Below are 12,408 nucleotides of genomic sequence, written 5' to 3'. Positions count from 1 at the left end.
GCATACTCCTGAGTTCCTCCATGCGCTCTCTTATCTGCAAGACATTACTCAGGGTTTATAAAAGTAGGGTGGGTGGGTGTGGGGGGGGGGGGGGGGGGGGGGGGGGGGGGGGGATGTGAGGATGGCAGTGAGTCATATGCGTAACCCTGCTCACCATCTGTGTGAGATGGTGTTCTTTGTCTAAAAGGTTCCTCCCCGTGGCCACCAGCTCATCAAACTCCTCAAATCTTTGCTCAATCTGCATGTCCAGCTCTGCAGCGAGTGGCTTCTGGCCATCTTTCCCAAGATGCAAGGCGGTGTCTGAGAAAATGCACGACCTGGTGTCTTCTGTCCATGAGCTATTCAGAGTAGCGGGGGTGGGTAGGAGGTGGTGGAGGAGACAAGGAACAGGGCTGTGAGTAAAAGCCATACATTCGAAAACCATGAGAATGAGCAGACTCCCCCTGATAGGACAGACATTCATCGCCTTGTCACACTCGGCCCAGGAAACTTGCGCTGACCTCCTCAGCACATCTTAAATTATACATTTCACCAGGGACCTGTGCTTGACAACATGAACATCCTGTTCTTTCCTTCAAAAGATATTGTAATGGGCAGATGTTCTCACAAAGAGGATTACGAAAGAACGCCTGGCCCAGGAAGGGGTCACAACAACCCTGCTTACATCATGGCGAGGTAGCTCCTGAAGAAGTCCTGGAGCTGCACAAACTCTTGCAGACGTGATTTGTTCTCCGTCACGCTCTTCCCCAGCTCTCTCCAGCCCTGCAGTGTAGCCTGGATCTTTGCCCCGAGTACCTGCACTCTCTCCGGGCACAGCTCCTCCAACCGAGAAGCCTGGTTCTCCATCTCCTTTACCTCCTCCCGGATGACTTCATAGTCAATCTGTGAAGAATCATAATAAAAATCTATCACCACCCATCATCCTCGGTATCACTCAGACAGCCTGTACCAATTGTATCTGTGTATGACCTCATAGATTTATGCATATTATTCAGCTAGAGACCCATATGGTCTGCATATGGGCTGCCTCGCTATAGCAAGCTAGCAATCTTGACCACTTTTTTCTCCTTTTGACGAGGCAGTAATTAATAGCTTGAGGATTCTCTGGGAGTAATACTTCATATCGTTTCTCAGCTACAGTGAGCCTCAAGAACACTGACTTGCGGATGCCTGTCTGCTGACGGCACAGTTATTTCAGTTTGGGAGATTAGGTCATTTCTGCTCCTCAGTGGTATCAAGTCCAGACAGCTGTGTGTGTGTGTGTGTGATAAACACAACACTGCCCAAAAATGACTCACACAGAACTTTACCATCCCCAACCTCATCCCCAATCTCCAACCAGTGACCTCCGAATGCATATATTACACACACCCCACCAGATTTACTCACAAAGACACACACACACACACACACGTGTGAGAGCTAACAGAACAATGGCTCACACAAGCATAAATAAATATCTTGTGTGAATAATAAACTTTTGCACGCTCTATGTGTGGATGTGTGTGTTTGCATGCCACAGTTTATGTAATAAATTAAACACAGCACAAAGCGGGGTGGCTGGCCCCTTTTTTTAGATGTGAGAAAATTTGGCACAACAGGAAACAGACTGTGGAACAATGTGTTGGGGGCGAGTGCGGGAAAGAGAGGGGGGGCTTCCCCTTCTTATTACACATAGCCAGTGGGATGGAATACTGGATTGTATTGGAACTGGTAAATTATTTTAAATGTTTACACCATAATCACAGCATGTGCCAAGATCTTCCTCTCACCTCCAGGTGGTCCTGCTTCTCCTGCAGAGCCTCTAGGCCGCAGCGGTCTGGCTCACACTGGACGGCCATGTCTGTCTCCTTCTCCAGGATGTCCAGGCTCAGCTCCTTGCTGAAGCACAAGCACTCTTCCACGCGCACCGCCAAGCTGGCATGCTGGCGAGGCACAAAGTCATCATGAGTACTTGTAGGTTGTCATTAAGTCATAATACTTCACTGTGTATTATTTGTTTTCCAATGAGAGCCACATTGCAAATTAGTGTTTAAAATGGTGTCCGGGAGTCCCCTCCGGGTGTGTGTATGTGCTATTTTGACATGTGAGCTGCTTTTTCACCACGAATAAATCGAATTAACGCAAAAACACTCATGCGAGGCGGAGTGGTGGCTCGTTTGGGGCCTATTAAAGTACATAGCCACAGACAAAAGGAAACCAGATGTTGCTCTATTAGTTTGTGCAGCTGTTTGTGACAAAAGTAGAGGGTCTTTAAAACCATTTGCCATCATCTAAGATCATTATAACTTAACAAACACTGTGGCCACCATCTAGAGAACTAAAACTAGAGCATCCATGCACACCCACTGCTTCAATATAAACTGACTCCCATCTCTTTACCTGGCTCAGCAGCTCCTGGATAGCCTGGTCGTGGCTCTGCGATCTACCTCTAGCCCGTACAGTGTCATTCAGCATTTCTACAGCCTCTCGTAGTTCCTCCACAGGGTCCCCCATGCTTTCTATCAGGGGCTCACCGCCGCCACTGCTTTGGAGTCCCAGCAGTGTAGGATCTGAGGAAATCTCACTGTGAAGAGGCTGTTAGTTACAGAGGGAGAGAGAGAGAGTTCTTATGAAAACAGGTCCAATATCATTTTCTCACTTAGCCAGGCAGATAGTGTGTGTTTTTATGTTTTGAGAAATTCATCTCTGAGCTTCTGAGCATCATAAATTAAAATCCATTCACCTTCATTGTATTGGGTTAGTGACATACATTCCACAGACAAATATCTCAAAACCAAACCATTTGGTTAAGGGAGAAAATATTTAAAATTTGGGTGAAATTATCCTTTAAATGCCACTTTTGGTGCACAGTGTCTCACCTGGCCGAGGTTGTACTGACTCCCGCTGAGCTCCTGGCTCTCCTCCAGCTCCACGCGCTCCAGGAACTCAGTCAGCATTCGTGTGTCCTGCAGCTCTGAGTTCTGCTGGGTCAGGGCACTGTGGACACGATGGTACCTGGGAAACACACATACACACAGCAGGAATGTTTACATTGACCAGCTACACCTTAACTGTAATCAACATCCGCATATACAAGCTTGCATCCTTCAGCAGAACCACATTTGAGAGGCCGCAAGCAGCATACTGAGCACTGTTTATGTAATCATATATCATGTGTCACATAAACACATCCTGTACTTTGGCGCATGAAGGTACCCTGTCCATGCAGAGTTTATATTTGAGATGGTAAAGGTAGCAATTTCAAAGAGTATTTTTTCCAGAATAAATGAGCCTTAGTTGCTTGTATGTAGCATTAAATAATGACATCATCCCAACTGTTGTACAGCTGCTTAGTCAGAGCCTCTACCTGCATCAATGGTTCCTCAGACTGCTCAAGTGTCCATCTCTGCCCCATCTAACACCCCCACCCTGGAAACACTTAAACTGAGCCCTTTCCGTTTCTTTATTTTCTTTGGTCACCTCGGTGAGTCTGAACTTGTGTTTACAGTCATAGGTACGTCCAGTAAACCAGCCAACACCATAAGGTTTTACTGAGAGTCCGTGGCAACAACCTGTCTTTCGAGGGCCAACCAAAGAGAGAGGCATCGTCTTGCAAAAGTGCAATGGGTGACTCTGACACACACTGACAAGCTGTGGGTGAAGTGCATGTCAGGACTGTGGGGTAGACCTCATTAAGCGCTGCATGAAGCACAAATGAATGAGCACATAGAGAGGATTTTTGCCAACTTGGATGAAAAAAAGACACCTCATGAGATCTATGGATATATATTTTTGCAGTTTATGGGGTGAAACTGTTTGTCTTAAATAAGAACAGGGAAACTCTTCCATGTTCCAAAGCTGTGACCTCTTGGAAACTGGGGTGGGGGGGGGGTAACCCTGACCACTCCCTCTCCTCCTTTGAAAAACTCACTTTCTTTCCACCTCCTCCATGCGCGCCGGCAGGCCTCGTGTGTGTGGGGGACTGTGGCCGTGGAGCCGGTCCACTTCCTGCCTCAGAGCATGAAGCTCCAGGCTGCGTGCTGCCACCTCTTTCTCCAGTAGACAGCTCTCCCTCTCAGCCATGCTCATTGTTTCAGGGTCACCAGCTAGAGCAGATTCCTTCATGGAAAGCTCCACGGACTCCAGCCAGGCCTCGAGGCTGCTCAGGGCCTGGAGCACTTTTACAACCTATGCAGTAGAGAAGCAGAGAGGCTAATGATGTAGCAGTTTGCTGCTGTGATTTGCAAGTGATTTAGTGCACAGCAAAAACAACCAGAGGTGATGTGATGTACAAAGAAGACAATAATATGGTTACCTAATGGAAGTAGGCCATGCTCTAACCTACGTTTTTTGTAATAAAAGACTCACGCTTTCCAACTAAGTCATCAATCTGGGTGGATTTGCAGCCTCTTTCCATCCCATAATCGAATTATATGGTAATGCAATTTATAACCCTTGGATTAGGCTTCATACATTTTTTGGGATGTACCTTGCAGACTCTGCCAATCACTGTGGTAAAGATGAAAGTAAATGAGCTTCTAACCATGAGTGTATGTGAACAGCCCAGGCTCTGAGCCAGCGTAAAACTTCTCCCAATGGGAGAACTGATCCAGAATCATCCGTCATAACCATAAATTTCCCCTATAACTGCAGAGGTAAGTAACTTGCCTCAGTATGACTCAAGAGAAGTGCCTGCTGTGAGATATTTGATGAATCTTACCCTAAAACCCAGCTCCTCTGAGGCCTGCAGAAAGACAGCATTCCTCTGGTGCCTCCTCCGCAGCTCCTCCCACAGGACTTCCAGCTGGCCGAGGAACTCCTCGATCTTGGCGCTGCCTGGGTGCTGTGCACGGACCAGCCCGCGGCCCTCCTGAGGACGGAGCGTTAATTGATGAGAGTATGTGTTGACTATGGACTGGGATTTATGTTGCAAAATATAGACAACTTTCTCAGATGAAATGTCAGCTCGTTATTTGATTAATACACAAACCAGACCTGTCAAGGTGCCCAGTTTGCATAATGTGAGGGATATTTTCATTCAAGGAATTCATCCAGTGCTTATGTTTTAAGAGAAACTATGAATATGTAAGTGTGCCTTGGCTCACCCTTTTGACCACCTCTATCCTGGCCCTGTTGGTGAGGATTTCTTGCTCCAGAGCGTGCTGACACCTCCTGGCTGTCTCCGGACCCTCAAAATTAGCTATTGAACACACCTGTGTGGCCATGGACACATTGTCCTTCAGCCAGGACAAAGTCTGAGATGGGAAGGAGAGCAAACAGGGAAAGGGAAAGGGTTAAAGAGATGAAGAGTATAAAAGAGCAATATCTGAACGCAGAAGAGATTACATTTGGATGCCAAGAGCCACAGGGGCCACAGTGACCAGGATCCAGCTGATGTTTCTCATTCTGACCTTTAAACCGACCCAACATTTGTAATTTAAAAAAAAAAATCAAGACAGTTACTGGAAATAAGAAAACAGTTGGACAGCAGTAAGTATTCAGCCACACTTGAATGCATGTCAACTTTGTCTCATTTAAAAATGTGACCTAATGTCTGTGGCTGATTACAAGAAAAGGGTGTAATAGTGCTGCAGTGCTGACTTAACACTTCATAGCAATGAATCCTAAGGTTGACGTTACAGGATTTTACTCAAGATGAGCCATTTGTGTTTCAACATATGTTCTGTAGAGTGGCCAAACAGTTTTCAAAGGTGATTTCTAGTGTAAAGGGAGACGCAGGGGCGCCTGGCAGGGGTCAGGTCACCTTGTCAGCAGACACGGTGAACTTCTGGAGCTGTATGTGAAGCTGTGGGTGGCCGCGCTGGGTGGTGGCAAGCTTGGGCTCTGCTCTGGCCTTCCTGCTGCAAAGAAAACACGGACATGTGACTCCAATTATGACTTACATAAAGACCTCTCATTATGTAAGTCACAGAGAGAGAGAGAGAGAGAGAGAGAGAGAGAGAGAGAGAGAGAGAGAGAGAGAGGGAGGGAGGGAGAAGCCAGGCTGAAATGTCACCTTTCCCCCTTCAGTTGATGTCTGACGATGACATCATTGGCAAAGGCAGGGCCATCTCCCACGGGTGAAGAGGTGCGGTTCGCTGATTGCTGCTCCTGGCTTTCGTTGCCCGGTGTTCTCCTACCAGTCCCACATTCAACAGTACTCTGTTGACAAAAGAGTAAAAGTCTCTGTAGGAAAGTCTAGAAGATCAGCAACATGACATGTGAGTAATGTCTTGCCTCCACTGAATAAACGTTGACTGGATGCATAAACATCTCAAATGGAGAATTTTATGAACTGAGCAGTCACTAGACAATGAGGCGTTGCTGTTGCTCCCTGCTAATGTCAATGTTACAATGTGGCTGGAGACAACATGGGACAGCTGCCCAGAGTAGAGTCTCTACTGTAAATGACAAAAAGCATACTTTCTTACAAATGTTGGCTATCCTCAGTGAAATAACCCAGAGCAGGCTAAAAGTACAAGCTATTTCTGTTTGACAGCATCAAAGTTTGTAATAAAAATACCAAAGATGGCAGCAAAAGTTTATATAAATCATAATTGCTTTATGAATGAACATATTAAGTCAAACACAGTTGCCAACATGTGCTATACCACTCTGATGACTAAAAAGAGCCACTGCAGTTGGAAATGTGACCCTTTTTTAAATCCCCTATGCCTAACTCTCATTAAATAGCAGCAGTGTTTTTTCAGCCTTAGATACTGATTTCCATGGCCGACCAAGCCAACTCTGTTTAGAACTATGCAGTGCAGTTTTAAGCAAGGTCAATGCCAGAGCTGTAGACCTTGTCTATGTGCAGAATGTATTAAAGACGTCAACAGCCACTAAGCCTTTTTTACAACCATTTGAATACTTTAAAGGTTGGCCAAAGGACTTTGCAGCAGGGTTTCCAATGAGAGCTACGTGTATCTGGACTATTACAGAGAACACAGTGGGATATCCTGATAGCTGGTGTTTTTACCAACTGCAACAGGATGCATGTACAATACTTAGAGACGTTATTTATTGAAATGTTGTTATTCAAAAGTTTATTTTCTTTTGGTAGTTTTCATTGTTTTGTTGGTATGTACTTATGTTGTTTCTAACTGTGTATGATTTAAGACTGTGAGGCACCAACCGAGGTTTTAAAAGTGGCTATATAAATAAAGTTGTACTTGCTTTGCTCACCAAAATTGGTTGCCATAAATATGAGATAATAAAATTAACTGTGGATTTAGTAAAGCATTCTCTTATGCTGACATATCTGTCTAACTGTATGAATAATGCAGACCTTGCTGTGTTAATTGTTCTATATAACATAATGTCTTTTACATATGCCAGTAAAAACAGTGCTGACACAAGTAAGGGCTTTGCAACAATCAGCAAGGCAAATATGCATCTGTCAATGCTCCCATGTTAAAACATCAGAAATACTGAATTTACACGACAGCCAAAAAGCACAAAACAGCCATTATTAATAGTGTTTTATGGAGTATCTTTAATTTCACCATGTTATTTTGTGACTGAGCTTATAGAAGAAGTGAGTCAGAGAGCGGGAGAAAAGTGTCGCCTCCAAAATTATGCGAGAGATGCAGTAAATTGAAGGGGTCTAACACCATTTACTAACATGCCAGTCATTTTATTGGCCAGTCTGAGTTTCATAGAGGTACATTATCGGCCCATTCATGTGCTAAAGCTGTAGAACTAACAAACTACTGTCATTCATTTGACAGGATTGATAACTATCACTGACGTCTCCTCCCCAGATATTTGCCTCTGTCTGTCATCCTTAACAGTGGCTTCCACTGTAAACAACTCCTGTGGTGCACTCACAATCCCATTCTGCCATATGAAAAGCATGTCAAACCACAGCAAAAATAGCTGTTTAATGATTTGCTATGTCATATTCAATGGTATTCTGTGTTTTTAGGCCTCATCTAATCATCTCATATTTCAGCATACTTCTCCTATCTGGGTACTTTTAATTCTTATCTGTTTTCTACTGATCTCCTCTTCCCCTGTGTGTCGTTCAATGTGCTATGAAGTGATGTCAGCCAAGGACTATCACTTAGCACCAAGCCCATCTGGTCTGCAGCCCCAGCATGTGGCTACAATTAGCCAGAGAAACAGACGATAGCCATGTTTTCCTCCAACAAGAGGCCATACTACTGCTAACACAGACATGGACATATAGATTATAATGCCTGTACCCATGCACATTCTGACACTAAAACCTTCACAGTTGCCTTTAATCAAGTCAAATTGCACGAGAGGAAGAAAATACAAAAAATGTTATTATGCACGTGTCTTCAGAGGCACTGAAAGTGCTGTTAACCAGCACATACCCAAATGCCTCAGAGTCACTATCAACCCACAGACCTGTGCAGCTGGAGTTAAAGTGCTGCGAAAGTATGTGACAAATTACTTTTACTGTTAAACTAGTGGTTGTGCCTGGCACTGAGTTTGGCCTTTGGGCACCAGGGGTTAGTTTGTCTTTTAATCCTTCCATAAAGAGTAACAAGTGAGACTCCTGCACCCAGGTAACTTCCAGCTCCCAGTGCAATAAAGGTGAAAGGGCCCTGGATGACCCTGGACGGCCATGGCAACGAGCTCACCACCTACTGAGAGGAACAACTGAGCGTGGCTTGCTGACCTGATCGGCTCCCATCGCAGGTGGTGAGGCCACAGGGCCAGTAAGAGCCTAAAAACATGAGAAGGCAAATAAATGGAACCAGAAATACAGGGAAAATGGAAAAAGTGAAAGGTTTTCTCTCTTCGAGCATCTGGGCAAAACAAGGCCAGAGGCTCAGCAGGGACTTCACAAGAGCTCAGGGTCAAAAACAGGAGAGGGGCATTGCATTATGGGATACCTCTGGGCCGAACACAAATAGCATTCACTTACGGATTGTAAAGGGATTTAATGTGCTAACTTAAAAGACTAAATATACACATAATTACTGGTTTTTAACATACCACACACTTAAGTTTCTGGATACATCATCGTCCAAAGGAATAGTATTTCCTTGTAGGTTTATGGGCAGTGGGGTTACTATAGGAGCACCCTCATGTTCAATAAAGTCCTGGTCGGCCTCCAAGCTGAGAAATGTTACGTCTGACGAATGCATATGCTGTAGGTTATCCACTCACTCTGTGCTGACCCACAGGCCATCTGGTAATCTAGTATTAATCCAATGACTGTGTACTTTTGTCAGAGCAGTTGAAATCCACCATATTATTCAACCATAAAGTTAAATTTTGGGTCGGAGGGAAAGGTTTATGTGCTCTGGCCCAGCATTCAACCATGTTGTACAGTCATGGCTTGACATTTTTCATGGAAACTCATGGTTTTCTTGTGCCAGGGTAAATAACACCTCTAAAAGCGCTTCCTGTGACTCCTGCAGGGCAATATTTAGAACATCTGCAGACTGAGACTCTTGTCAAGAGATAGAGAAGACTGGCAGGAAAACAGAGACATATTGCTGTATTCTCATGGTCAGGAGGAGATCTTATCAAGGGCTTTCTCACAACTGGGACATCAGATGACGTTATTGAGTGCGACTGACTAGCTGGTAGGATGGAAAACCAGCAGTATGTTGGGTGCCAAGACTAGAAGCCACTGCTCTACGGCACATGTGACAGACTCCACAAATACTGTTATTTAGGAAAAACCTCCTTAAATTGTAAATTGGGCATTTTCCAAACCAAAGGACAAAGTGCGTCACTTTCTGCAGCCATAGAAGTTGTAGGATTGTTGACTGGAAGAGGCTGAGCTCATCTTTTGCCAGCACTGATGCTGCTGTTCTCTCCCGGTCAAGAGCCACAGTGTGGTTTCTCCAGTAATAGAATGAAATACCGAAGCTACTTACCACGCAGCCTTTCAGCCGATTCTGCTCCTCCTTCACCTCCTTTCCCATGATCCTTTGTGTCTCCGTTCCCACGTTGCACTGGGGTTCTCGGGCCGGTGTCAGGGGGTCAGCATCTTCCCTGGTGAAAGTGGAGCCAGTGGGAGAGAGTGTGGCCCTGTCGGTCCTGCAAGGCGAGCAGAGCAGGAGGTTACTGCGGTGCTGACAGCAGAGCTTCAGAGGCCTGCGATGAACTCCAATTATGGCTCTGAACGTTTCTACCAGTGTTTGTGTTATTTGGTTTAAATATCTGTGAAACGCAGCTGATAAGACAGACCAGATGATGTAATATTTGGATCTAAAGATAGTCCGCCGACATGAGAGGCTCTCAGCGTGAGAAATACTTGGAAAGCAAGAGATGTTGCAGATGGATGTCAGGACTGTGGACTTGAGTTAACCCCGACTGTATTTATTGTTATGAAAATGGAAAATGTTCAATCTGGTTTGCCCAGGTAGAGTATGAAGATTGTAAGAAGAATGTTATCTATTGGCCAGTCCAACAAAAATGAAAACTACTGGCCAGACTGAAATGAAATAATGCCCCATGTTTCAGTCTGTATGCTGTAGAGTGGTATCTAATTCTGGTATTTCAGTGTGGACCACAGTGCACAATCAGTGTGTAATTTCCTACAGTTTGGTTCCCATTTTACTACAGCATTTAAATGTGGCTCTACTCATTAAGTAGATATTGCTTCTGATAGTCTAAAAAAAGTCGAATGACGTAAAAGTCTGGATTCTTACTGTAGGCTATTAAAGTATCAAATAAATTTGTTTTACAAATGCCATAAAAATTACAAAATATCCTTGCAAACATGTTTTATCTCAGATTCAGCAGACTATTCAAGGAGACAGCAGGGTTTTAATGGTGAGAAGAGAACAAACCGTGTTGCCAACTCGACTCACTAAGCCAAGACATTATTCACCTAGTACAGTAATCAAACACATGGTCAAATTCCAAAGCAGTGCAGAAAACTGAATATTATAAACCAAAAGGTGGGTGGTGAGTGATGCTCTGTGTGGTAGTTGGTCTCCAGACATCCAGACTGTCCTTCACTTTGCTTATAATTTTTCACTGATTCAAACCCAAATTCAACAAGGCTAATCAAGAGAGAGAAGAAATCTTTATACAAAGCCCGGTTTCATTTGGAAAACGTCTATTAGGTTTTGCCAGTGCAGACTTTTAATGTAGGACACCAGAAGAGTAATAACAAAAAAAATACAGTTCCAGCTCAATGGAAACTGCGGAGGAATAATTACTGGGTGAAATGGTGCATGTTTTCGCAGGGCCACCAAAGCTGTCTGTGCTATCCTTGGCCTGCTGTCTTACCTGAAAACCTTCTGAAGATGCGCCCAGCAGTCCTTCACCTCACTCTGCTTCTGTGTAACGCCGGCAGTCAGGGCAGGATGGAGATTAGACAGCTGGGACACACTCACATCTAGCATCTACCACACACAGGCCTGTAGGTTAGGTAAAGAAGGCTTCTGCAACACACTTTAAGGATCTTGTCAAGCAGTGCTGCTTTAAGTGAAAACATGTTTCCTACCATGATTTGACTGGCGATGTCACGTATTTCTCTATCTCCGAAGCTGTCCAGCTCTTTGCATGCAGACACGCTTTTCCTCTAAAAGACAAGATATGTGTCAGTAAATGTAAGCAAAAAGAGAATCTCAGATATGAGTAGAAAATAAACATAAGCCACAAGGGAATTGTACCATGTTATTTACAGCAAACAACGTATTATCAGCCTGTTGGTAGAATGAGGACACCTCCAGGGCCAGCTGAAGATTTTCATGGTAGTTTTTCAGATGAGATTGGACCTTCAGCCACCTGCAAACAGCAGATGGCAGTACGAATAAGTGCAGTGTTCAGTTTATCTTCGGATTAGAAGATGTTTCATGCAGCATACCAGTTCAACTTAAGGGGGGAAAGCATACATTTTATTGATGTGTTTCCTCCTGCTGGAGATGTTTTTGCCATCTGTCTTTCCTTGTTTCTCCAGTTTCAGGGCCAAGTGGTTGATATCCTCGTGCAGGTTTCTGTATAGCTGCTCATCCTGCAGTGAAACAGGGGAACACAATCCAACTATGACCTCAGCTTTCTTTACCATACACCCTGGGAGACAAATTACAGTCAGCCATTGATAAATTACTGTGAAAGCCCTACAGAATTGTAATATAAACCATTAACATATGGGAATGTGGATATTGTTTTACCTCATGAATGTTGCTTATCATGTACAACCTTTTTTTTTAACCAACATTCTGTTAATTATTAATAGTCCTTGTGCTCGTTCCTTCACAGGGCTCACCTGTTTCAGATCTAAAATTCTCCTGGTAAGCTGCATTTTGTCAACATTCTCCCCGAGGACATTCACCAGAGACTGCTCCTCTTCCTGCTGGCACACATAAAAGTAAGTGTTTATAGCCCCCATTTGTTAGGAACCCAACCATTATTTATTTTCAGAGGCAACAGGATTAAACCGCATTAGCCTTGCTACCAAGGTAGATGCTGAACAGATATAGCCCT

General features: G+C 44.4%; 1 protein-coding gene and 1 long non-coding RNA gene across 4 annotated transcripts in view; one reads left to right on the top strand and one right to left on the bottom strand.

The window, feature by feature from the left end:
* The window catches only part of LOC123984054, a 32,122-nt gene that overhangs the window by 12,634 nt on the left and 7,080 nt on the right, over positions 1 to 12,408 (bottom strand). The window contains exons 6-21 of one of the 3 annotated variants that reach the window (XM_046070661.1): positions 12,191 to 12,277; positions 11,817 to 11,935; positions 11,595 to 11,709; positions 11,426 to 11,503; positions 11,209 to 11,324; positions 9,846 to 10,008; positions 5,999 to 6,144; positions 5,747 to 5,843; positions 5,088 to 5,237; positions 4,703 to 4,852; positions 3,914 to 4,170; positions 2,862 to 2,997; positions 2,383 to 2,577; positions 1,773 to 1,925; positions 665 to 882; positions 155 to 338 (exon numbers count right to left, since the gene is read on the bottom strand). In XM_046070661.1, the coding sequence (XP_045926617.1) occupies positions 155 to 338; positions 665 to 882; positions 1,773 to 1,925; positions 2,383 to 2,577; positions 2,862 to 2,997; positions 3,914 to 4,170; positions 4,703 to 4,852; positions 5,088 to 5,237; positions 5,747 to 5,843; positions 5,999 to 6,144; positions 9,846 to 10,008; positions 11,209 to 11,324; positions 11,426 to 11,503; positions 11,595 to 11,709; positions 11,817 to 11,935; positions 12,191 to 12,277 (2,364 nt within the window). The remainder of the gene's footprint in view (positions 1 to 154; positions 339 to 664; positions 883 to 1,772; positions 1,926 to 2,382; positions 2,578 to 2,861; positions 2,998 to 3,913; positions 4,171 to 4,702; positions 4,853 to 5,087; positions 5,238 to 5,746; positions 5,844 to 5,998; positions 6,145 to 9,845; positions 10,009 to 11,208; positions 11,325 to 11,425; positions 11,504 to 11,594; positions 11,710 to 11,816; positions 11,936 to 12,190; positions 12,278 to 12,408) is intronic. The other 2 variants (XM_046070663.1, XM_046070662.1) reach the window with 2 other exon arrangements.
* On the top strand, positions 5,353 to 7,069 carry LOC123984057. Its single transcript, XR_006828359.1, has 3 exons — positions 5,353 to 5,472; positions 6,013 to 6,203; positions 6,861 to 7,069. It is a non-coding gene; the product is annotated as an uncharacterized LOC123984057 (long non-coding RNA).

The sequence above is a fragment of the Micropterus dolomieu genome, linkage group LG15 (assembly GCF_021292245.1).
Source record: "Micropterus dolomieu isolate WLL.071019.BEF.003 ecotype Adirondacks linkage group LG15, ASM2129224v1, whole genome shotgun sequence".
Taxonomy (NCBI): Eukaryota; Metazoa; Chordata; class Actinopteri; order Centrarchiformes; family Centrarchidae; genus Micropterus; species Micropterus dolomieu.
This window is presented reverse-complemented; position numbering and strand designations above follow the sequence as displayed.